We start from the raw sequence: 25122 nt of genomic DNA on the forward strand, positions 1-25122 counted from the left end.
CTCAGTGTTTGCTCAAATTCATGTCCATTGATTCAGTGTTGCCATTTAACTGTCTCATTATCTGTCGCCCCGTCTCCTACTGCCCTCAGTCTTTCCCAGCATCGGGGTCTTTTGCAGTGAGTTGGCTCTTGGCATCAGGTGGCCAAAGTATTGGAGCTTCAGCTTCGGCATCAGTCCTTCCAGTGGATATTCAGTGTTGATTTCCTCTAATGTTGACTGGTTTGATATCCTTGTAGTTCAAGGATGGTTAGTGAGTGATTAATAAATGTAAGTCATTTAAGTACTAAAACATAGCAGCTATATCCAGCAAATTGGCAAAGAATGCATTCTGAAGTTAAGAAATGAGACTTTGACCATCCAAATCCTAGCTTGTTTCTGAGCTCTGTCAGTGTAGGTAATCACAAATAGGATGTGCCCTCTGGGGCTTTGGAAGTGGAAACCTTGATTCTGGGAATTTTATTAATGGACAGAGGGGCCCTCTAACCACCGAAATGAAGTATGTTTTACCTTTAAATTCTTCATCTTTTTTAAGTGAAAAGTCTCATCCTATTGTCAAGACATCTCCACCTCTGTTTTTCCTCTTTTAGACAATTATTCTTTATGAGTACTTTAATGTGTATAAGAACCACCTGATAATCTTATTAAAATGCAGCCTTGGGTTCAGTAGTCTGGTTGGGCCTGAGGATCTGCATTCCTGACACCACACAGGAGAAGCTGCTGTTGATCTAGAGGCCTTTTTGGAATTTAAGCACCAGACTGTTGAAGAGGGAGTCAGTTTAGGTCCTTCGGCAGGGTTGGCTGCCCTCCTGTTGTCTGTCATACCTTTTGAGTTCTTGAAATGCAGTGAAACTGATTCTTAACGAGTCTCTGAGGTTTTGACTTATTCTCGAGCTCCCCCATGTGGCCCAAAGGAAATGTAGCTTTAAAAATTGTTCACAGTAATGGGCAGGAAAGGACAGCTTGATTTGAAATACCATAAGTCAGAATGTACATTGCCAGGAAATATGAAGGAAAACCATGGCAATGAGAAAAAATGTTCTAAGAGGAATTAAAATATATCAAAAACGAACTCAGTATACTTATAGCTGTGTTGTGTATGAGTGCATTTTAAGTTCCTGTGGTTTTGTTGATTTCATCTAGCCATTGTGGGCACTCTGGAGGCTGAAAAGGAAAGGAGAAAATCTGGGCTGTCGTCAAGAGTTCAGTTTCGAAACCAAGGTTCTGAGCCCAAGTATATGCAAGAGCTCACTCTGAACAGACAGAAACAGAAGGCATGCATGGAAGAAACCCTCTGGCTCCAGGTGAGGGCCGCAGACAGATCAGTTCTGTCATGCAGGTGCATGGTCACAAGTGTAGATTTGACGTTTTATATGAATACTAGCAACACATTATCCAGGACAAAGGAAAGCATTGTTTTGGAGTTCCCTAGTAGTGTTTATAGCATGCTTTAACTGTGTCTCTGCATTCTTTTCAGGAAAACATCAGAGATAAACTGCGTCCCATTCCCATAACTGCTTCAGTGGAGATCCAGGAGCCGAGCACTCGGAGGCGAGTGAATTCGCTTCCGGAAGTTCTCCCAATTCTGAATTCAAATGAACCCAAGTCTGTTCATACAGATGTAAGTGTTTCTGATTTTCATTTTACTAATTGTTTACCATTTTATTATGCTAAATCAAACATCTCCGAAGGCAATAGACTAGTGATTGATTTGCCCTAAAGGCCATTCCTTTGTATATTAAATAAACTTTTTAATATATGTATAGTTTGGAGAAAATTTACTTCCCAAGTAAACAATGGATATAGAAACCTACAGAATACAGTTTGGAGATGAGAGTTGTTTTTCTTAATAATTTTTGGTCATTGAGACTTATTATTTTCATGAGCTTCCCTGGTGGCTGAGATGGTAAAGAATCCACCTGCAATGTGGGAGACCTGGGTTTGATCCCTGGGTTGGGAAGATCCCCTGGAGAAGGGCATGGCAACGCACTGCGGTATTCTTGTCTGGAGAATCCCCATGGACAGAGGAGCCTGGTGGGCTATAGTCCATGGGGTTGCAAAGAGTCAGACACAACTGAAATATATGAGCAATGAAATAGTCAAAATTTAGTGTCTAATGTAGCCTATATAATCTTAGGAAGTAAAATTTATATGGAGTGGCTTGCTGTATACCTCTTATTAGTGGTGGGTGTTTGTTTGCTAGGGTTTAGGATGCCTGCATCTGCAGGATTAGGCTGGGGACTGGTGGCATCTTGATTTAATGTTTTGTACTTGTCACAGTATAGTTGGTAGTGGAGTGTCCACTCTGAGGCACTGGTTTTGGTGGCTCACTGACGAAGCTTTTAATGAATGAGTTAGGCCTAGGGGCTCATGCCTGCACCTGCACATTGCAATATTTATTGTCATCAAGCATAGTTCCTTATGTACTTTTCAGTACACTTTCAATGTCACTTGTTCAGTCACTAAGTCATGTCCATGGGCTGCAGCCCGTCAGTTTCCTATGTCCGCCACTGTCTCTCAGAGTTTGCTCAAATTCATGTCCATTGAGTTAGTGATGCTATCTAGCCATCTCATCCTCTGTTGCCCCCTTCTCCTGTTGCCTTCAGTCTTTCCCAGCATCAGGGTTTTTTCTAATGAGTCAGCTCGTCGCATCTTTGCATCAGATGGCCAAAGTATTGGAGCTTCAGCTTCAGCATCAGTCCTTCCAGTGAATATTTAGGGTTGATTTCCTTTAGGATTGACTGATTTGATCTCCTTGCTGTCCAAGGGACTCTCAAGAGTCTTCTCCAGCACCACAATTTGAAAGCATCAGTTATTCAGTGCTCAGCCTTCTTTATGATCCAACTGTCACATCAGTACATGACTACTGGAAAAACCACAGCTTTGATTATGTGTACCTTTGTTGGTGGAGTGATGTCTCTGCTTTTTAATACACTGACTAGGTTTGTCATCGCTTTTCTTCCAAGAAGCTAGTGTCTTTTAATTTCATGGCTGCAGTCTTCATCCACAGTGATTTTGGAACCCAAGAAAACAAAATCTGTCAGTGCTTCCACTTTTCCCCCTTCTATTTACCATAAAGTAATGGGACCAGATGCCATGATCTTAGATTTTTTTAAAGTTGAGTTTCAAGCCAACTTTTTCACTCTCCTCTTTCACCCTCATCAAGAGGCTCTTTAGTTCCTCTTAACTTGCTATTATTAGAGCAGTATTATCTGCATATCTGAGATTGTTGATATTTCTCCTGACAATCTTGATTGTAGCTTGTAATTCATCCAGCCCAGCATTTCACATGATGCATTCTGCATATGAGTTAAATAAGCAAATAAGTTAAATAAGGTCAAATAAGTTAAATAAGGTCACAATATACAGCCTTGTTGTAATTATCAATGTCACTTATTGTACATTAATATTTCTTCTGTGTATTCCCATATACACAAGCTCCATAGTCATATTAAACATAAAATACAAGACCATTTCCCTAATTATTGATTAGTGTGATTATCAAACATCCCTTAGCATAGTGCAAGATACTCTGCCCTTTGCTGTCCTAACCTTGAACTCTGTTTCCCCATCTGTGCAGTGGGTCTCTGAACAGTATATGCCTCATAGTCCCTTGTGAGGATTGCATGAGTTTAAATACGTAGTCATGTGTTAGGTAGTACTGTCATTATTATTGTTATCTCTTACAGTAACCCTGTGTAGCAGGGCGGTGGTATCCCCACGTCACCTGTGTTGAAACCTAGACTATGAAAGATTAACTGACTGGCCCAAAGCCACACAGCTGAGCCAGGTTTATTCTTTACTGCCCTACAACATCTCAGGGCCTTGGTCTAAGTGTTCTGAAAACACAGTTTCATTAAAGGACAGAGTGGGCGTTCGATGCAAAGTATGTTTGTAGTTTGAATTCTGCTAGGGTAACTGTCACAATGGGAAATGAACTGTATGGAAACAGTCACTTATTTAGAGTCCTAAATGGTGTAAATTACAATTTTGTTTTCCTACAGGTGCACTTCTTAAAAGAGGGATGTGGCGACGACAACATATGTAACAGCAACCTTAAGCTAGAGTATAAATTTTGTACCCGAGAAGGAAATCAGGACAAATTTTCTTATTTACCAATGTAAGAATTGTGCTATAGTACTAGCAAAAACGGCTCTGGCTTTGCAGTGACTTTTTGTGAAGGGTGATTGAAAATCTATTGAGAACTTTGTTGTTTTCCTTTTTTTTTTTCTGTAATAGTCAAAAAGGTGTACCAGAACTAGTTCTAAAAGATCAGAAGGACATTGCTTTAGAAATAACAGTGACGAACAGCCCTTCTAACCCAAAGAATCCCACCAAAGATGGTGATGACGCTCACGAAGCTAAACTCATTGCCACTTTTCCAGACACTCTGACTTATTCTGCATATAGAGAACTGAGGGCTTTCCCTGTAAGTATTTTAAGAGACCAGTTTGGAGGAAAAAAAAAAAAACATTGTGTGGTAAGTGAATGTTTTGTGATCTGGTCTGTTTTTCTATTACAGGAGAAGCAGTTGAGTTGTGTTGCCAACCAGAATGGCTCACAAGCAGACTGTGAGCTTGGGAATCCTTTTAAAAGAAATTCTAGTGTAGGTGATGCCTTTACATACTGTATTTTAATTTTTAAAATACCATTGCAGTGTCAATATGTTCAGCCTACGTTAACAGCCATTTCTGTTTCTTAGGTTACTTTTTATTTGATTTTAAGTACAACTGAGGTCACCTTTGACACCACAGATCTGGATATTAATCTGAAGTTGGAAACGTAAGAAATTCTTTCAACCTTCCATTCAGAATTATTTCATGAAAACACAGCCAGTCAATGAATTGGCCTTTATCTAACTCATAAAAGAAGTGTAATTTAATGAGAAAACTGACTGTTACAATAAAACCCTATTGTTTCCCTTTCATTTTTTCAGAACAAGCAATCAAGATAATTTGGCTTCAATTACAGCTACAGCAAAAGTGGTTATTGAACTGCTTTTATCGGTCTCCGGGTAAGTGTTTGTGTTTAGCATAACAAATCAGTGTCTGAAAGAACCATTTACAATCCTCACTAAAACTGGTGTTTTTTAATTTAACAGAGTTGCTAAACCTTCCCAGGTGTATTTTGGAGGTACAGTAGTTGGTGAGCAAGCGATGAAATCTGAAGAGGACGTAGGAAGTTTAATTGAGTACGAGTTCAGGGTAAGTGGTCACAGTTGGCCCTCCCAGTCTGTGTATCAGAAGCTAACCTATGCTGTATATGATCTTGAATATGTAGTTTTAATAAGTAACAATAAATAAGCGTGATAAAGGGAGCTTGCCAGTTTTTAAACAGCATACTGGCTTAGTGTAAAAGTTGTCTTTCAGAATGGAGAACCACAACTTCATTTAACATAGGACTCTGTTCAGAATCACATTCAGTTTGGTCTTTTTCTTCTTAGGGAGTTTTAATGTATTAATAATAAATGTGGTGTTGAGACAAAGAGTACTCGATTTTTTCTTCCCCAGAGTCTGTCTATAAAACAAAAATCTCAAAATGGTATTTGGCTTTAGAATGTGTGAATGATCCTCTGTTGTAAGGTCATCTCTCTTATTGCTTATGGTTAATGTTCACTGACCTTTCCCAAGCGCAGTTTTGTGATGATGAATGTGGGTTTGACATATACCCGTAAGGAAGACTAATGTTTGCTCTGACCCATTCCAAAGTAGGTAGTCACAGTGGCTCTTAAGTCCAGTCAAATGAACATAAGTGCATGGTACAGAGGTGACTTATAACTTATATGCAGGTTCAGGTCTGTGTGGCTCAAATCATGTTCCTGAAAGCACAGGGACCGTTGTTGAGGTGAAAGTCTGAAATAGCAAAAATGGGTCCACCGTTGACTGTAGCAGGATGAAGAGGTGGAATTCTCCTCTGAAAGAATCTCTTAGCTTTACAGATACAACTGAGACAGCTAGTGGGTGGTAGTGATTATGACACCTATGCAGATGTGGCTGCAAAGAGGTCTGTGGGTTCTGGAGCGGTCTTTCACACAAACTCGTTTGATGTCTGTTGCACGGAGTTGCTCCCTGCCCTGTCCCCAGCTTGGACTCATGGGTTCATGAGTTGCCAGAATGGCCCTGCTCGGGTCTCTCAGTTGTTATCCCAAGCCCCCACCCTGTAGTCAGGACAGAGGCAGCTTCAGTTTTGCAGTAGGTGGGGCTCCCTAGAAGCAGCCGATGGCTGCACTGTCGCCACACTGGCTTTGTCACCTGCCAGGCAGAGTGGTTACAGAGCGATACAGGAACACACGTGACTTTTCCCTGGGCATTTTGAGAGCCTGGCAGATTCCGTTGCACACAAAAGTTGTTCCTGAATTGAGGGAACAATTATTTCTCTTTGATCTTTTTTCCCCCCTATTTTTATTGACAAGAATCTTTAAACACAAATCTCTATTTTGAATGCCCTATCCAAAGTTCACTTTTGGAGCCTGCACTTTTATGGTTGAATTATACCAGATATTTTGGCTTTTTTTTCTTGGCAATAGGAACTGCTTACCTAATTTTATGTTGAGAGAATTACACTGAGATAATACATATTATTTTCTAACAGGTAATTAACTTGGGCAAACCTCTTAAAAATCTCGGCACAGCAACCTTGAATATCCAGTGGCCAAAAGAAATTAGCAACGGCAAATGGTTGCTTTATTTGGTGAAAGTAGAATCAAAAGGATTGGAAAAAATAACTTGTGAGCCACAAGGTGAAATAAACTTCCTGAAACTGACGGTATGTTAATACATCTCTCTCATGTCTCCGTAGATGTTAATATTAGAGAAGGGGGACATCATTGCTTGTTCTGGGAAACTGACATTCTGGCATGTTGAATTTTTTTTCCTTTGGTGTCAGAGTTTCTGTTTTGTTGTGAGTAACCAAGTCAGGCTGAGGATTTCTGCTGATTAGGCAGAAATCCTAATCACCACTATGGCATATAAGTCAGGGTCATTTTGTGCATGTTGAAACAAATGACATTTTCTGAAGTTTGAAGGCCCAGTGTGACATATAAGGACATGCCCTGGGGATGGGCCAGCCAATGTTAATTCCCAGTGGAATCAAGCATTACAGAACATACTGGCACCTTAGCAAGTGACCTTGAAGACTTTTCATTTTTTTTAGAATAGAAAATATTTATTGAGTGCTTGTTATATCTCAAGCACCATGCTAAGCATTTGATTTGCATTTTCTCATTTCATTCTCTTGATCGTCTGATGAGGTATTTTTCTCATCCCCACCATTTCATAGATGAGGACATTGAAAATCAGAGAGATTAACTTTCTCAGAGTCACTCAGTAGTTATGAGTGCAGTGCATTCATGCACAACCCTGCTTGTTTTCAAAGCCTGCACTGTTAACCTCTTTCTGTACTGCTCCACACTTAAGTAACTATCTGGTCTATCATTTATGCTCCAGTTTGATAAAGACTTGCTTTGTTATTGCACATCTGTTTCTTTTAAATTCTAAGGTGACTGGGTATGACCAGTGTTCATAGTTGGTGGTTTATATTCATCAACTTGGAGAAACAAGATGGTTCATTATTCCTAATCTTTAAGAAAAATGCAGTTTATTTATTTATTTTTGGTTTTGCTGGGTCTTTGTTGCTGCTCATGGGCTTTCTTCTAGTTGTGGTGAGCGGGGGCTACTCTTCCTTGCGGTGCATGGGCTTATCTTTGCAGTGGCTTCTCTTATTGTGGAGCATAGGCACATGGGCTTTCATAGTTGCAGCACATGGGCTCACTGGTTGCAGTTGGCAGGCTCTAGAGCGTGGGCTCAGTGGTTGTGGCACATGTGCTTTAGTTGCTCTGAGGCATGTGACATCGTCCCAGACCAGGGATTGAACCTGTGTCCCCTGCATTGGAAGGTGGATTCTTATCCATTGTACCACTGGGGAAGTCTGAAAAATGAAATTTTAAAGCATCTTCCTTGGCTTAGTTTTCAGTATTCTCCTTTGAATAAATCATGCTCGATCTTTTCTACTTTCCCTTTTCCTCATTCCGTGTCACTCATTCAGGATGTGCTGACTTTTTACAGTTATGTTAGGTACCGATCTGAGTGCTTAGGGGTAGAGGAATGAGATTGGTCCCTTATCTCACAGAATGCTCACAGTTTGTTGAGGAGACAACAGAATAAAGAAAGCCTTTGTCTCACTCTTGAGTTTTAAGGTTGGAATGAAAGAAAATTACCTTGAAAAATAAAGTTGAAGTGAGTTTGGTAATTAACACTTTGTGGATCTTACACTTAAATTGTTCCCACACCTTGGTGCTGGGAGAAAGGTGAAGATTATCAGTCATGAATTTGGCATAATCTGGGAGGGTGTGCTCTGGAGATTTGTACAGTAATGCCAAAAATTACACTTGGTGGAAGTATTTCAGATGTAATTCTTTTCAGGAGGCTCACAACTCGAGAAGGAAACGAGAAATTGCCGAAAGACAAACAGATGATGGCAGAAAGTTTTCTTTATTTTCTGAAAGAAAATATCAGACCCTTGTGAGTATTTTTCAAGTGCTGTGAGTTTTCCAGGAGGTGGTGGGAAGGCTTCCCCAGACCGTTGTGCTGTAACTCCTGTTCTTTTTCACCCCAGAACTGCAGCGTGAATGTGAACTGTGTGAACATCAAGTGCCCACTGCGAGGGCTGGACAGCAAGGCCTCCCTGGTTCTGCGCTCGAGGTTGTGGAACAGCACGTTTCTGGAGGTGTGACCCCACCACAGGCTGTGTCCCAAGCCGTCTGCCACCTCCTAGAACATTTCTCTTTTCACTCACGCTTTCACTCACTTTGTCTCCAAACAGGAATACTCCAAGATGAACTACTTGGACATTCTTGTGCGGGCTTCCATTGATGTCATTGCCGCCACCGAGAATATCAAACTGCCCAACGCAGGCACTCAGGTTGGGATTCCATGGGCTTCACTTAGTTGATCTCTCTCCTCCACCCCATGCCTGTGGCCTGAGGACATGCTGTTCTGAACTCATGTCTCTCAAGGCACTGATACTCCCTTTAAAGAGAAGGCAAATCATGTCTTAAGGTGGTACCCACCCCAAGTTGTATTTCAGTAGAATCATGGAAGAAAGAGGTGACTCGGGTCATCTCGTTCTGCTGTGGATGGGACAGATTTGAGAGCTGTTGGCTCAAGGAGAGGAGGGGTGCACCTCCTTAGTCTAAAGATCCCACATCTCGTACCACCCCTCATGCCAATGGCAATGCCAATGTTGGTGTACTCCCACTGATGGTAACCTCACTGTGCTGGTGGGAGCTCTTGGGGGAGTGTATGGCCAGTGGCGGTTATTAGAAACCATCTCTTATTAAAGGGATTGAGACTTGAATCTTCTAAAATCAGTTCCTGATTATGCCCCCTGGAACAAGTCCCAACATAAGTCCTCCTTCTCGGCCATGTAGCAGCCTTTGAAATAATTGAAGGAAACTGGCATACTTTCTTGGACGGATCTCTCTTACTCGCTTCAAAGCTGACCACCCAGCTCTTCAATTACCTGTCCTGCCTGATGCAGCTGAACAGGTTCCAGATCTCGTCTCTTCCTGGGCCAGCTCCAGGAAGAAGAGCTGACGTGTGGTCTGCCTAGTTCACCTTAAGTTTCCCTTTAACAGCCTCCCAGCTTCTGTTAGTTCAGCCTAAAATGTGGCCTTTAAATGGTTGCTGAAGATGGTTTGCTTTTCTGGCAGCTACTATTTTTCTGTTTGTGTTCTGCTGAAACTTCCAGGTGTTTTCATCTGAATGTGCTGTCAAACTGTATTTCCCACATCGCACCCTTGAGCAGTTTTTGCACACCTTTGAGTTCATCCTCACATCTTGTGTGGCTTACTTTTGGTCTGTTGTTTAGGCCTAGAACGTAATTTTGAATCTTGATCATTTGCTCTCTGATAACTTTCTTTCCTTGCAAGCTTTATCTTTTTTAAAACCAAGAAGCATGTCTTGGGTGTTCTCATCCAGGTAATTAAGAAAACTGTTGACCAGGACTAGCAGCAGAAGCTTGTGTATAGTAAGGGATTCCTAGTTGGGGGTGGGGAGTCTGGCCCCACAAGGACTTGTATTGGGCTCTCAAAGTAAATGACTGCAGGTCACAGGTGGGAGTGTTTTGCAAGAGAGTGAATGGAGAAGAATGGAGAAGAATTTCTGTCGTAAAGCTGATCTGCTGATGTACTTAAGGCAAATGTCTAGGCTTCCATCCTTTGACCAGCTGAAATCCAGTGTGTCTCCCTGATGACCTTGGTTTCTGGAATATAGCAACCTTTAATTAAAATTTATCATCTCAACTAGAATACAAACGTTTGTCTGGGCAAGTGCTAAACTGGGCAGGATGCTGGGGCATGTGGTGTAAACCAGGACTGTACCCTCACCTTGACCTAATGTTGTCTTTGCAAGTTACTCCTACCTTTCTACATCTTTAAAATTTTTTTAAATTAAATTTAATTTTTTGGCTGCACTGAGTCTTCCCTGTGTGCAGGCTTGTTATGGCATGTGGGCTCAGTTGCCCCGTGGCGTGTGGGATCTTAGTTCCCCAACCAGGGATTGAACCCACATCCTATGCGTTGGAAAGCAAATTCTTAACTACTGGACCACCAGGGAATTTCCTCTACCTTTACTAATAAGACATCATAAAGACCGTCAAATCACACCCTTCCTGAGAATCCTTTCTCTCCCTCTCTGACTAAAGGCAGTTGCTATAACTTTCTATAGCTGTTAATCAGCGATCCTGAGAATCACTGAGCTTCAAAGAGAAGAAAACTTTAGAGGGAAGAAACCAATATTAATAAAGCATTAATTAAATGTCTACCATCTACTGGATGCTTTACCCATATACTATCATTTAAACTGCAGGAGAATGCCAAGGTAGACATTGTACCCACTTTACAAAAAAGGAAGCAGGCATAGACAGGGGATGTCATTTGGGGTCCTGGATTGAAATCTATACCATTCTGGCTTCTGAGCCCCTATTCTTTGACTCTGTAATACTTGCTCCCCATGAAGTCCCCAAATCTCAAGTTCAAATGAGAAAACTTGAGTCCAAGGAAGGTTGTCTGTCCCTCAGGGTCACAGGACCAGCATGTGGGGTGGAGGTAAGACCAGACCCTGGGTTCGTGACTTGACTCATCAAGTGCTCTTGTTTTCTTGAGGATGATGGAACTGAAGGCCATCCATGGTGTCTAGACTAGTGACTGGGTCACAAATGCAAACGAGGTTCTCTTGGACATTTCATGTTCTCAGGGCTTTGAGAGACCATGGCTACTAATGGGAATTAGAATCTTTGCTGTAAGACTACTTGATTATTTAATAATTGGTAGATTTGAAAATGGATTAGTCTCATAGCTAGAACCCATTTATTTTGAAAACAGAGACTTTTTAATCTCTATAGTCTTCTGTTACCTTTTCTATTAACTGATTTCTGAGATATAATAGCTCAGCTGTCAATCTACCTGTTTCTCTATTTTAAAGTGTAGTTTTGGGGGTTTCTAAAGATTCAAGTTTAATTCAAGTGTCAGTATGCCTTCATTTTTTATTCCCTCACTTACTGAGGTTTTCAATTTCATTTTTATCTTGATTCTGTGTCTTTTCCAGTGTCTAGATTATTTTTCTTTGGACATGAAGCAAAGGAGATTGAATAATTCAGCCTTGTCCTTTGGTGTTAATGTTGATTTGTTTTCCCATTGCTTTTACTCTAATCCTGGCTTTAAAAAGATAAAAAAAAATCTTTGTTTCCTTATAACCCAAACAGTTTTAAGAGTTTTGTGTTCAATTCTTTTTTAAAATATTTATTTTTTTATATGAAGGATAATTGCTTTACGGAATTGTGTTGGTTTCTGCCAAACATTAATATGAATCAGCCATAGGTATACGTATGTTCTCTCCCTCTTGAACCTCCTTCCCACCTGTGTTCATTTCTTAATAAAACACATTTAAGATATTGTTATAACAAAAGTCAGGGAGAGCTGGTCACCTAACTGAATCAGATAAGATGGTTACTAAAATTTTAGCATCAATTAAATTGATCCAGTTAACAAGCCAATTAGCATCATGGACGCACCGCAGAAGTGCCAGAGAAACCTGCCCCACAAACGTGCTAGAGAAGCAAAATTGAATAAGATAGTGTCAATTGTTAAGAATTTCATGGTCTAGGAGACAGTGAGTGGAGCTTGCCACATGGTGCAGTGGTAAAGTATCCACCTGCCAATGTAGGACACACAAGAAATTCAGGTTCAACCCCTGGGTCAGGAAGATCCCCTGGAGTCAGAAATGGCAACCCACTCCAGTATTCTTGCCTGGAAAATTCCATGGACAGAGGAGCCTGTGGGCTATAGTGCATGGGGTCCCAAAGAGTCAGACACGACAGAATGAACACAGGAGAGAGTGAACCAGGAGAGATTTGTTGAATTCAGCCAAGGAAGGAGGAAGTTTCTTATTGGTTGTACTTACATATCCCTACTTCATTCCTTCCCAAAGAAAGGCAGTGCCGAAGAATGCTCAAGCTGCTGCACAATTGCACTTATCTCACACACTAGTAAAGTAATGCTCAAAATTCTCCAAGCCAGGCTTCAGCAATATGTGAACTGTGAACTTTAGATGTTCAAGCTGGTTTTAGAAAAGGCAGAGGAACCAGAGATCAAATTGCCAACATCCGCTGGATCATCGAAAAAGCAAGAGTTCCAGAAAAATATTTATTTCTGCTTTATTGACTATGCCAAAGCCTTTCACTGTGTGGGTAACAGTAAACTGTGGAAAATTCTGAAAGAGAAAGGAATACCAGACCACCTGACCTGCCTCTTGAGAAACCTGTATGCAGATCAGGAAGCAACCATTAGAACTGGACATGGAACAACAGACTGGTTCCAAATAGGAAAAGGAGTACGTCAAGGCTGTCTATTGTCACCCTGCTTAGTTAACTTATAGGCAGAGTATATCATGAGAAACGCTGGGCTGGAGGAAGCACAAGCTGGAATCAAGAATGCCGGGAGAAATATCAATAACCTCAGATATGCAGATGACACCACCCTTATGGCAGAAAGTGAAGAAGAACTAAAGAGCCTCTTGATGAACGTGAAAGAGGAGAGTGAAAAAGTTGGCTTAAAGCTCAGCATTCAGAAAACTAAGATCATGGCATCTGGTCCCATCACTTCATGCAAGTAGATCGGGAAACAGTGGGAACAGTGGCTGACTATTTTTTTGGGCTCCAAAATCACTGCAGATGGTGATTGCAGCCATGAAATTAAAAGACGCTTACTCCTTGGAAGGAAAGTTATGACCAACCTAGACAGCATATTAAAAAGCAGAGACATTACATTGTCAACAAAGGTCCGTCTAGTCAAGGCTATGGTTTTTCCAGTAGTCATGTATGGATGTGAGCGTTGGACTATAAAGAAAGCTGAGTGCCGAAGAATTGATGCTTTTGAACTGTGGTGTTGGAAAAGACTCTTGGACTGCAAGGAGATCTAACCAGTCCATCCTAAAGGAGATCAGTCCTGGGTGTTCATTGGAAGGACTGATGTTGAAGCTGCAACTCCAGTACTTTGGCCACCTGATGCAAAGAGCTGACTCATTGGAAAAGACCCTGATGCTAGGAAAGATTGAGGGCAGGAGGAGAAGGGGATGACAGAGGATGAGATGGTTGGGTGGCATCACTGACTCAATGGACATGGGTTTGGGTAGACTCTGGGAGTTGGTGATGGACAGGGAGGCCTGGAGTACTGTGGTTCATGGGGTCGTAAAGAGTTGAACACGACTGAATGAACTGAACTGAACTTCATTCCTAAGGAATAGGAAGAGAGTGGGTAAACTTCCTGCCTGCCAAAGATGAGAAAGAGTGTGATAAGTGGAAGTAGGCATGTTATTCTTCAAGGTGGAGGAGATTTTCATTTTTTGTTTCTAAATTCAGAGAAGAACTTGAGATGTGGATTCTTCTATAAGATGAATTTCTAATATGAAGAACACTCACTAAGGGGATGGTTTCCTTAATAGTTTCATAAAAGATATGAAAATCCCTTCATTGAGTGAATATCTTATACTAAAGTTCAATGAGAGTGGAGGATATTACATTAAAGAGTGATTTAGGGAAACAGTTTTGGCTGGGGGCAAGCTCATGTGGTCTCAGCACTGCTCACTGGTGATGGAATTTAATGCATCAGCAGAATTAAACCCTTTTCCTCTTATGGACACATGATGGATGAGGTTCACATGCACGGGTCATCCCTGTGGAAATGCCTAGATTTTAATGCAACCAAAACAATTTTTTTGTTTGTTTTTGAAGTTGGAGTAGTTTCTACTCGCCTGAACCTGTCATTGTTCATCAGTAACAGTTGCTGTGGCGAGATGAGACAAGGTGTCCAGAGCTCTGGGAATCTCAGCTCATAATTGGCCTGCCACCACCTGATTCTAAGGCCAGCTCCACTCCCCTCCCCCATTCTCAGTCCCAGCTGGAGAATGACTACCATACGTGACTACCACACACACCACACAGAGTTGACAGTTCAAGGAAACAAACAATAAAATCTTGCTGACGGGCCTCTCTTGCCTTCCTGTGGCGTGGCCTTGCACACACACTGGATTTGCAGAGCACATCTGACCCTTAAAAGTGTGGCCCAGAGCCTAGCATTAGCCCTCAGTCTGAGGCACAGTGACTTGTTTTAGTTTCTAAAAGGCTCCAAGATCTGATTTGAATGGTAGCCAGATCTGGGGCTTAGAGCTCTCAGCTGAGTTCCTGCCTACACTGCACCCGACTCCCAACCCCACAAAATAAAAAACTACCTTGTTCAGCCCTTGTGGCTATCGGATTGCAGCCATTTGGGGGTGTGGTTTCCCTCTAGGATCATCCATTTGAAAGACTGGTATGGCGGCGATAGGGCTGATAGGGCTGATTCGTCTGTCTGTGGACCAGTGTGCGCTCTCCACTTCAAAAGGCTTCATCAGGGCTTATTGTTAAAAATAAGAATGGCCTTCCAAGTCATCACCTTGCCCCAGGGATACTGAGTGGCTTGCCTGTGCTACATACTAGGGAAGCAAAGTTAAATGAGATAAAGCATGCGTGTGTGCATGCTAAGTCGTGCCCGACTTTGTGCGACCCCATGGACTGTAGCCCGCCAGGCTCCTCTGTCCATGGAATTCTCCAGGCAAGAATACCGGAGTGGGTAGCTGTTCCCTTCACCAGGGGATCTTCCGGACCCAAGGACTGAACCCGCATCTCTTGTGTTTCCTGCACTGGCAGGTGGATTCTTTACCACTGTGCACCTGGGAAGCCAAGATAAAGCATAGGCTAGTTGAAGTAATCTTTTTAGTTTAGGATTGTCTGACTTAGCATGCACATCAACTGTATTATTTCCTTACTGGTCTCTCACCGTTCTCTCTTCCCTGCTTCATGGGTACCTCTCTGCTTCAACCAGTAATCTCAAGACTTGTTTCAGCTTAAAGCTAGGACACCTGTTGGGGAAAGGGAGGCAAGAGGAAGTGAGTCAGGAGGCCCTCCCCCGGGCTGAGAGCTTGAGTGAAACTTCATTGAGACCATAACAGGAAGCATGGTAGCTGATAAAGGTGTTTATGTGGTTAGAACTTAGAAAACTCTTAATGTGAATTCTGTTCCAATTAAAGATGTTTAAAGAAAAGCAGTTCTTGCTTTTAAGTATCTTCTGTAAGAGGCTGAAAACTTGTTTTCTAGTTTAGATAGAAATACTTTTAAGAGGTGTTTTTTTTTTTTTTTTTTCTTTTTAAGTGTTCTAGTATAGTAGTACTGAATTACAGTGTAGACATGGAAGCATTTTAGGCAGCATCCAGAATTCAATACTAATGCAGAATACTTAACTAGAAACACTTCTCAGGAGTTAAATTGTTCCCTCTTAAGTTTTCTTTACCCTTCACTTTATATTCTTTAAATTCTAAAATAGCAGAAACTTGAAACTGATAGATGACTAATCAGCATAGTTTACAAAATCATATTTGTAGCTTTCACCAGGTCTTTTATATTTGAAGATTAGTTTCCTGAGAAAAAACCTTCTGGCATCACAGAAATCCACTTGAATTCTAAGCTCACATAACCAAGTTGTTGCAAATTACCATAAGCAACTTTTTAGATTTCTGAATAAACACTTCTATTCAATTGGTATTTGCCAGCTATCAAGTGTTTGTAGCTTAAACTTTTCATCAGCTGGTGCTTAAAGCTGTTAGCTGCCTCTGAATGAATCCAGAGTCTCGTTTGTCTGTACACATTGTCATAGTAAATGACACCGAGCCATTTCAGGAAATTTTATTCTTTACGAGGGTCTTTAGTTTGCTATCCTATTGCTGAACTCAGGTTTGGCTTCTCGTAACCCAAGAATCCAATACTGAGAGACAAGTGTTAGGTAAAAGAAAAGAGACCTTTATTGAGGAAGCTAGCAATCCTGGGGAGAAGGTGAACTCATGTCCCCAAGAACCAACTCCTCAGGTTTTGTTCTGAGATTACTTAGGGAAAAGAGGAAGGGGCTATGTGCTGGGGAAGAGGTAATCTGTTTTCAAAGATGACCATCGCAATCCTGTGGTTCCAAGTAACTCTCAGGTTTTAACCATAAAGCTTTGGTCTGCTGAGAGGGCCCCACTGGGTCCTGCTTGGTTTCAACCTTAAGGGAAAATTAGAATGGTATCAGTAATGCAGCTCTGTCCCTCTTTTATATTTCATAGCATCTTTAAAATATGAGTGAGGAATGTAGGCTAATTGTGCATAAATGGACTCTTTTGTTGCCATTGTTGAATGCTTAATTAAGAGAGGGTGATTGTTCTCACAAAGATACCAGGTTATATTAATGTAGATACAACAAGATTGGTTGTGTCCCTCTGGGTAATTGTTGAAACTTGATGAATAAATGATGGTTCATTATACAATTTTCTCTACTTTTGTTGATTATAAAAATTTATTAAAGATAGCACAGAAGCAGTTATTTCATCAAAACATAATCCAGCATTTTCCAGGTTCTGGGAAAAGAGCTCCAAAAAATGCCTCTTGAAGCAATATTCCATTACTAAAGGAAAGGAACTCACACCCGAAGACACGTCATCTATCCGTAGGCTACATTGACCAAGTATATCTGGAAGCAGAATTAGTGATACAAACTCAGGGTTTAATTCTCACCCAGGTTTGTAATGGTATTGCTTTCCTTTACGCCCCATAGGTTCGTGTGACTGTGTTTCCCTCAAAGACTGTAGCTCAACATTCAGGAGTACCTTGGTGGATCATCCTAGTGGCCATTCTTGCTGGGATTTTGATGCTTGGTCTATTAGTATTTTTACTGTGGAAGGTAAGTCATATCTGGCACTTGAGTTTTGTGATATAAACTTTATTTCAGTTTTTTTTTTTTTAAGTAAATTAACACTGATAGTATATACATTTTGCATTGTTTCTTTTTCCCAACATTTTTTCTGTGAAATTTTTCCAAAATACAGCAAACTCGAGAATTATATAATGAATATCTGAATACCTACCTAATATTTTATATTTAAAGGAATAGTATTTATATATTATAAGGAGCTTCTTAAGTGTGTAAATTTCAGTGCTTTCACGTATAATATAGCATGTTTGGCAGATAATAATTTTTAAAATTTTGCCACTATGACTGTTTCTTTATTAAAGATCAAATTCTGAATCTAAGCCAAATTGGTTATCACACTAATCAGAATCTGTATCCCTATTAATTTCAACTTTTGAAAAGAAATGTTCATGGCAGCCATGGGGGCTTATTACAGTTGCAGCTAGATTAGGAAATAGGAAAGCATGAAATTAATGAATCTCAAAATGGTCACCATAGCCTATATCAAGCATAAGGAAGATTTGTGTTTAATGATGTACTTCATTAGAGTCTGGTGCTGTAAATATAATGTAGTATCTTCCCTCTGCTTTCCACCAGTAAATAGTTGACATTACAAAAAATGTATGAGATGTCACATACTTTCTTTGGCAAAAATTATCACCTATAGATTTTGGGTTATTCTCAGTTAGTAATGGAAATTCACAGATTCTGATCAACAATCCCAAAAAACTCAAAACAAAGTTTGTAATGACTTATTTGGCAACTCAACTTGACATAATGTGAAGAGAGGATATTTATAGTCTCTATCCTTTACTCAATTCTAAAACATTAGGAATACTAATGTTTTAATTACTGTGACTTTATGTATGCAGTGTATTACTTTTCTAAAAGACCGGAAATTTGGGGTTTCCAAGCATGTCTGGTTTAGAGGCAAAGGATGATGAAACTCAACTAACTAGTCTCTAGGATCAAACTATCCTTCTTTTCTTTGGACCCAAGTATAATGGAAAAGGACTCAAGATATTCTCACCTTCAAATATTGGGCATCTCTTTTTGCTTTATTTTTCCAAGTAACTTCCTTTTGCCAAGATAATTTTGAGGTAGTTTTTGGGCGTCCTCCAATTGTGTGGTTGAAGTTTGGTATCTGATTATGTCAAGCCCCATCCTCCCATGGGAAGTTAGCCAGTCCTACCTGATGTTTACTTCAGATAGTAGGTTTGTCTGAGCACAGCCAGCCAATATAGGAGATGCTCTGGAAATTATTTTGATATCAAAAGCTGAATGTGAAGTTTTGATATTTGAGGATGGCCTTCTGTTGCTCTCCAGAAGAGGTCCTACAAGGACAATCTTTTCCTATACCTCTATACTCATTTAGAGTGACCTAATCTGAAGAGCACAGAGTACTACCACGTAAATGTTAAATGGTGGCTCAGAATTTGGGAAAGTGACAGCAATCATTATTTCATGATGGTATGTTCAAATTTATATTGTGATTTACCCCACAAAGGCCTCAAGTAGATGGTACTTATCCCATCAAATTCACTGAAAAGGACAGAAAAATATTCAGTGTCCCTTTTATTTGGATTTGTGCGAAGTCTTAGAGAATTTATTCTTTACGCTTTGAATTAGTAACTGCAGATGTCAATCTTTTGCATACTTTTAGACTCCACATCCCCCTGCAAGAAGAAACTGTGTGCTCAGTTGTGTCCAACTTTTTGCAACCCCATGGACTATAGCCCATCAGGTTCCTCTGTCTGTGAGATTTCCCAGGCAAGAATGCTAGAGTGGATTACCATTTTCTCCTCCAGGGGATCTTCTGACCCAGGGATCGAACCCGTGTCTCCTGATTGGCAGGCAGATTCTTTACCACTGAGCTACCTGGGAAGCCCTGTAAGAAAAAACTACTCAAAACTATGATCAGATGTGTAAATATTTTCCCTTTTAGAATGATTTTGGCCCTTAGGATTTGTTACAAATAGAAAAATCAATTTGCTAGTGTCATCCGTATAAATATTTGACCAGAGACCTATGATAATAGAGTTGGCTTCCCAGGTGGCACTATGGTAAAGAATCTGCCTGCCAAGCAGATCCCTGGGTCAGGAAGAGTCCCTGGAGAAGGAAATGGCAATCCAGTCCAATGTTCTCGCCTGGAAAATTCCATGGACTGAGGAGCCTGGTGGGCTATAGTCCATGCAGTCTTTTTAAAGAGTCAGACAGGACTTAGCAACTGAGTATACAGCACACTTGATGTCACTGTGCCATACGGTATGGGGTCTGTTCCCTTTTGGTTGATCCATAGTGGTCTCTTTGTAAGCAAGCTGTAAATAGGAAACAGGTTAAACTCTGAGATTTTTCTTTTGTTTAGCTTTTATACACAGCACTGTAACACTGACTAAATACCTTGCTTCCTTGTAGTGTGGTTTCTTCAAGAGAAATAAGAAAGATCACTATGATGCCACATATCACAAGGCTGAGATCCATGCTCAGCCATCTGATAAAGAGAGGCTTACTTCTGATGCGTAGTATTGATCTACTTCTGTAATTGGTAATTGATCAATGTTTTTTAATTGCTAGCTGTGGAACCTGCTATGGTTGTGGTGGCTAACTTTAAAAGCAACAGCTTGCTGTGTGTGTCCCATTAACAGACGTTTTCCAAATGTCCACACTGGCTTACCTTGCTTGAATTTATTTTATTTCATTTATTTCACTTGAAAGCTTAGTTTTTTTTTTTTAAAAAGTGCACAAAGAATCTTTCGTTGCAGGTGAGTCACTTTGTGTTGTTGTTAATAGACATCACCCACAGCAATGAAGAAAACTGCAATCTACGTACACATATGAGGTGTTAGACCTCTACTGTAGACCAGTTTGCCACGTGTTGTTAATCTAGTATGTAGCATACCACTTGGAATTTCAAAGATGCATAAGAAATCATCCCAGATTTCTTGTCCATTTTGGAATTTCCCACAGATAGAAGCTTGTGTTGACTGCCTAATTAACCTGTTGCATGTTGAAAACATGTGTTTCTCTTGAAGAGAAGGCTTTCTCACTGTCATGTTTTTTATTTTCGTGCTATAAAATGATGGGGCAAGGCTTGGAATGCTTTTATTGTTGCTCAGAAATTGTTTTATGCTGGCTAAGCATGCAACTTCCTTTCCCTGCATATCTACTACTAAAGTCAAAGACCATTACAACAAACTCTTCACTACTGGCATGATAGACATTGTGGTCAACTTCAGAAGATGATTCTTTGCCAACATGGCCTTCAGTTTACAAAAGTTTAATATAAAAATGCTGTGGACAGTTTATTCAAAACGTTGTAATGGAGTTTGATTTTGTTCCATGTTCCTAGAAATTTTTTTCAGCCCTGGGTCTCAGCTGACTTTAAGTTCATGTTTGGCTTCTCTTATTTGTAACTCCATGGAAACAGGAATTGGCAGCGATTCCTTTTTCCATTTCTCTGGGCACCAGAGGGTAGAATTACCCCTGTAATTCCTTTCCATGGCCCTGTCATGATGAATCCCAGCATTTCCATTTCAGTTTATGTATCACCCCAGTTTCTTCTTTGTTTAAATGGGGCAATAGTCACACTGTGTGACAGATAGGTGTTTTGGCTTTTTTGCAGAAAATAGAAAAGGCCTTAGAACAAAAATTCTTGTCCCATTTTCCTCACTGATTTAGTGATAAATTTGTACATAATTTTATTTTGCCCCATGCCATTTTTATAGCTTAACATCATTCAAAACAAATGTTCTGTGCCTATTGATGTCACATAGTAAACAGATTAATCAACCAGTCTAAGTATCTTCCTCATCCATCTTTTATCTGCATTTAAAAATTAAAGACACATCTTTTTAAAAAATACATATATATTTTATTCATTAAAAAAATTCAGTCTGACTTAAGAATTTCCAGGTATGTTCCCAATAAAAACCTACTTTGGATCAGATTGAATATGTTTTTAAAGATTAATAAAATATATATTCATTAATAATCTAAGTGTAAGTGCTGTATTTTTGCCAAAAAGAAAAGAAATTAGAGGATGCTCTGAAATTCAATCTAGTGGTAGTTTCCTCAAATTCTTTGTGGTACATGAATGATTTTATTGCAGGACACAGTCACTGCATGATTTATTAATGAAACAGCTTAGTTTAGAAGTTTAATTTGGAAATCCAGGCAGTATAAATTACATCTTAGCTATTAAGAAAGATGTACTGGAGCCTCGAAGGAGAGGAGATTCTTAAATCACCCATTTAAAGTAGTAATTTGTAAAATATTTGTGACCTGATTTCCATTTTGTTAGTGGAAGAGGGGCATGGAATAATCTTTGGTTTATGGCCTTGAAAAAAAGTTAGCATGATGTTCTAGTAATCTGAAAGTTAGATCTTTTACATATAGTATGGTGATTATAAAAAAATGGAAGCACTATTTCATAAACTCTTCAACTCTTAGAGGTAACTTACATTGCTATAATAAGATGGACAGACAAAATGGGAAAAGGGACTTTTCTTCCAGTTTTACAGCTGTTTTCTGTTTATCCTCACCGACTATTACTATTTCTTTTTGACCTATTAGGTCCTTCTTAAAAGAAAACCATGTCTTTTATTCTTTGTCCCAGTCCAAATTTAGGCATAGCTGAACAGAAAGCTTAGATATTACCATCCAGTGGACTTGCCTTTCTTGGAATTACTTAATTTGTGTCTGTTTCTTTCTCCCCCCGTCTCCAGTGTGGATTCTTTAAACGCTCTAGGTACGATGATAGTGTTCCCCGATACCATGCTGTAAGGATCCGGAAAGAAGAGCGAGAGATCCAAGATGAAAAATATAATGATAACCCTGAAAAAAAACAGTGGATCACAAAGTGGAATGAAAATGAAAGCTACTCCTAGGGAGGCCAGAAAAGCGTCACAGTACCCAAACTGCTTTATTTTTTCCCCAACCCAGACACTCAGATGGATTGAAAAACCTGTTCAATATCTGAATACTGATTTCAGAAAGACTACACAACAGTACGGGCCTACAGTTTTAACTCTGGGTGTTGTTACGTAGCACGAGGCTCCTGTTTTGCACAGCCAAATTGAAGGCTGTTGGAATGGATTTTTCTTTAACTGCCTTAACTTAATGTTCCGGGTTGCCTTTGTTTTTGACTTACTTGTGCTGGGGAAGGGCCTGCCTGGTTACTCTTATATGACATCCTTCCAAAGGTGTAGCTGGAAGAAGGCACTGTGACCCCTGCGCCAACAGAGTGACCGTCCCAACCTCGGCACCACCTCTGCCAGCGTTCTTCTCATAGGACGGGAGAAGATGCCAGTTGACTGTCCTGCATCACAACCCTATGCCATCAGGGTAACCTTGTTCAAACTAAAGTGCTCCCATAAATTAAATGTGCAATAGAAGGTGATGTTGCCATCCTGCCATCTTTTCCCATTTCCTAGACGTGTGAATACCTGCTCACGCCAAATACACACAGGTTTCATTTCCCTTTCGCTAAAACACACAGGCATAACAGATTTGAATGCTAGTTATACTTATTTGTATATGGTATTTATTTTTCTTTTTTACAAACCATTTTGTTATTGACTAACAGGCCAAAGATTCTCCAGTTTGCCCTTCAGGTTGGATTAAGCAATCAGAATCAGAACATGAGAGGTCACTGGTTGGACCTCAATTACTGACTGCCTAAAGAACATAGTTAAGTCTTTATAAATATAGCAGAGAGTTGTTATACTTTACAGATAAATTTAAGTTATTAACTCCCTTCATGACAGCACTCATCCTCTCCCTCCAAACCCAAAACATTTAAGAAACAGAATTTAACTGTGAGATGTTTAATTCTTAAAGACAGAAGATATTTTTTAGTTTAGAGCCCTGTGTGATATTTCTGATTTTCTTGCTATAACTGTCAGGAACTCTTGGAAATAATGGGATTGTTTGTTGGACTTTAGCGCAGTTTAGTCACTGCTGAAAATACTGTATATTCAGGACTTGAAAGAAACAGTGAGTGCCGATGGTGGACCCAAACCGATCCAGTGTAAGACTACTGAATACCTGATACCAAAAGTCTGAACATTGTGGCTTTGAAGTTTTAAAATATTATTGGAATCATTTAATCAGCGAGTCGATGTTCTGTTTTTTTGCTGTTTCCTCCCCTGTCTGTATCCCCCAAAATACTTTAACTACTCTGAAAAGAACTTTAAATTGTTTTTTAAAGATGAAGGGGAGTGAGGAGGAAGTTATTATATACATTCAATAGAGATTGAATAGCTGGAAAGCTAAATTTTAAGAAATTACTATACTTCAAAATGTTAAGTTACAGGGGGTACAGCAACAAACAGGTGCTAATTTGTTTGGCTGTAGTGTAAGTAGCATATCAAAATCTTTTAAAAGAACAAAATACAGCTATATGTGATATTGATGCTTTGGCATTTTCTTTTTTTTTTTTTCTTCAGAAATCTTATGCCCTTAAGATATTAGTTGTGCTTTGGAATTTTCAAAACAAAAATAGTTCTACAGATGATATTTTGTTTACAGAAATTTCTCTAAAACAGGTCATAACAATGTTTAAAATCTCAGTTTCTTGCTTAGATAACTTGGAACCCAGTGCACTGGCTTATAGGTTGCTGAGAAGCTGATATTTTGAAAGTGTTTATAGACCTTTGTTATAAAAATGAATGTCCTAAAAGGGGGGGCGGGGTGCAAGGGTGGTTCACCAACAAAAGAAACACGAATGTAGTGGTGTTTATAGTTGTTAAAAATGTCATCTCAAGTCAAGTCACTGGTCTGTTTGCATTTGATACATTTTTATACTAACTAGAATTGTAAAATTATTTCATGATTAGAAAATACCTGTGGATATTTGTATAAAAGTGTGAAATAAAAATTTTTTTTATGAAAGTGTTTGTGGCTTAGAAACACAGCATTGTACATGTGGAATTATAAATAACCTGAATTGCCTTTCTTTTTATTTCATCAAGCTGAACTATAAAGCTTTTGGTGTTTTTATTTATGGGACACTAAAAATAATCTCAGATCAGCCAAAGCTATTAATGCTCCACAAAATGCAATGTAAATGTGATTTTTTTTTCCTCTTTTGGCTTTACTGTTGGTTGAGAATATTTTCAAAAGAAAATTATCTTAAAGGTGGTTTGTTCAAGATACCTGCAAATTGGGAGTTGTGTGTAAGCATTGATTCATCTGCTTCAAAGGCTTATTATGCCTGTGAAGGATAGGGTGTTAGCTAGCAATGACACAGCACAAAGAAAAAGTTCTTATGGCTAAGTTGCTTTCTTCTTAGAACACACTTTTGCTGTGACAGCAGTCCAGCTGTGACCTGCCTCCTTATACTGATCACCAAGCACTGACAGGTCAGAAAATATTTTCTTCATCAGTGGATTTCATTTAAATTTAAGCAGCTTTTTGAAACTTCTCTAGCCGGATTGTCACAATTTAATAAACAGAAGGCATGTATATAGTGTGCAGACAATATAGCATGCCCTGGCCTAAATAAATTTTCCAATATAAAATGTGTTATATGTTCAGTGTATTAGGGAATAGTTTTCCACTGTACTTGGTATTACACGTTATGTCTTAGCCTTGTTAGTTCTTTGAAGGTCAGACAGGTGATGTTAACCACCTAAAGAAATGAGTGATAGGTACTTTTTAGAGAGGCCCGTGGTTGGAATTATTAACCACAGTCCCATGGGTATACCCAGTGTAAGTCACTGCAATGATGTGTAGTCAATGGTTAGGAGCATCAGTAACTGGTTTGGCTAGGGCTGTAGCATAAATGCCCTTGGCAGACGTCATGGTAGTGCTTTATG

At 39.8% G+C, this 25122-nt stretch overlaps 1 protein-coding gene across 2 annotated transcripts in view; it reads left to right on the forward strand.

Annotated features, from left to right (window-relative positions):
* Positions 1–24196, forward strand: part of ITGA6 (integrin subunit alpha 6) — an 83999-nt gene extending 59803 nt beyond the window's left edge. The window contains exons 12-26 of one of the 2 annotated variants that reach the window (XM_065931765.1): positions 1141–1301; positions 1475–1618; positions 4002–4117; positions 4237–4426; positions 4520–4603; positions 4700–4779; positions 4934–5011; positions 5099–5201; positions 6589–6762; positions 8418–8516; positions 8611–8721; positions 8818–8916; positions 17171–17296; positions 19721–19850; positions 22030–22167. In XM_065931765.1, coding sequence (XP_065787837.1) covers positions 1141–1301; positions 1475–1618; positions 4002–4117; positions 4237–4426; positions 4520–4603; positions 4700–4779; positions 4934–5011; positions 5099–5201; positions 6589–6762; positions 8418–8516; positions 8611–8721; positions 8818–8916; positions 17171–17296; positions 19721–19828 — 1673 coding nt within the window. In that variant the 3' untranslated portion in view covers positions 19829–19850; positions 22030–22167. Of the gene's footprint in view, positions 1–1140; positions 1302–1474; positions 1619–4001; positions 4118–4236; positions 4427–4519; positions 4604–4699; positions 4780–4933; positions 5012–5098; positions 5202–6588; positions 6763–8417; positions 8517–8610; positions 8722–8817; positions 8917–17170; positions 17297–19720; positions 19851–22029 lie in introns of both variants that reach the window. The other variant, XM_065931764.1, reaches the window with a different exon arrangement.
* The last annotated feature ends 926 nt before the right edge of the window (positions 24197–25122 follow it).

This window comes from Muntiacus reevesi, chromosome 3 (assembly GCF_963930625.1).
Source record: "Muntiacus reevesi chromosome 3, mMunRee1.1, whole genome shotgun sequence".
In the NCBI taxonomy this organism is placed as follows: Eukaryota; Metazoa; Chordata; class Mammalia; order Artiodactyla; family Cervidae; genus Muntiacus; species Muntiacus reevesi.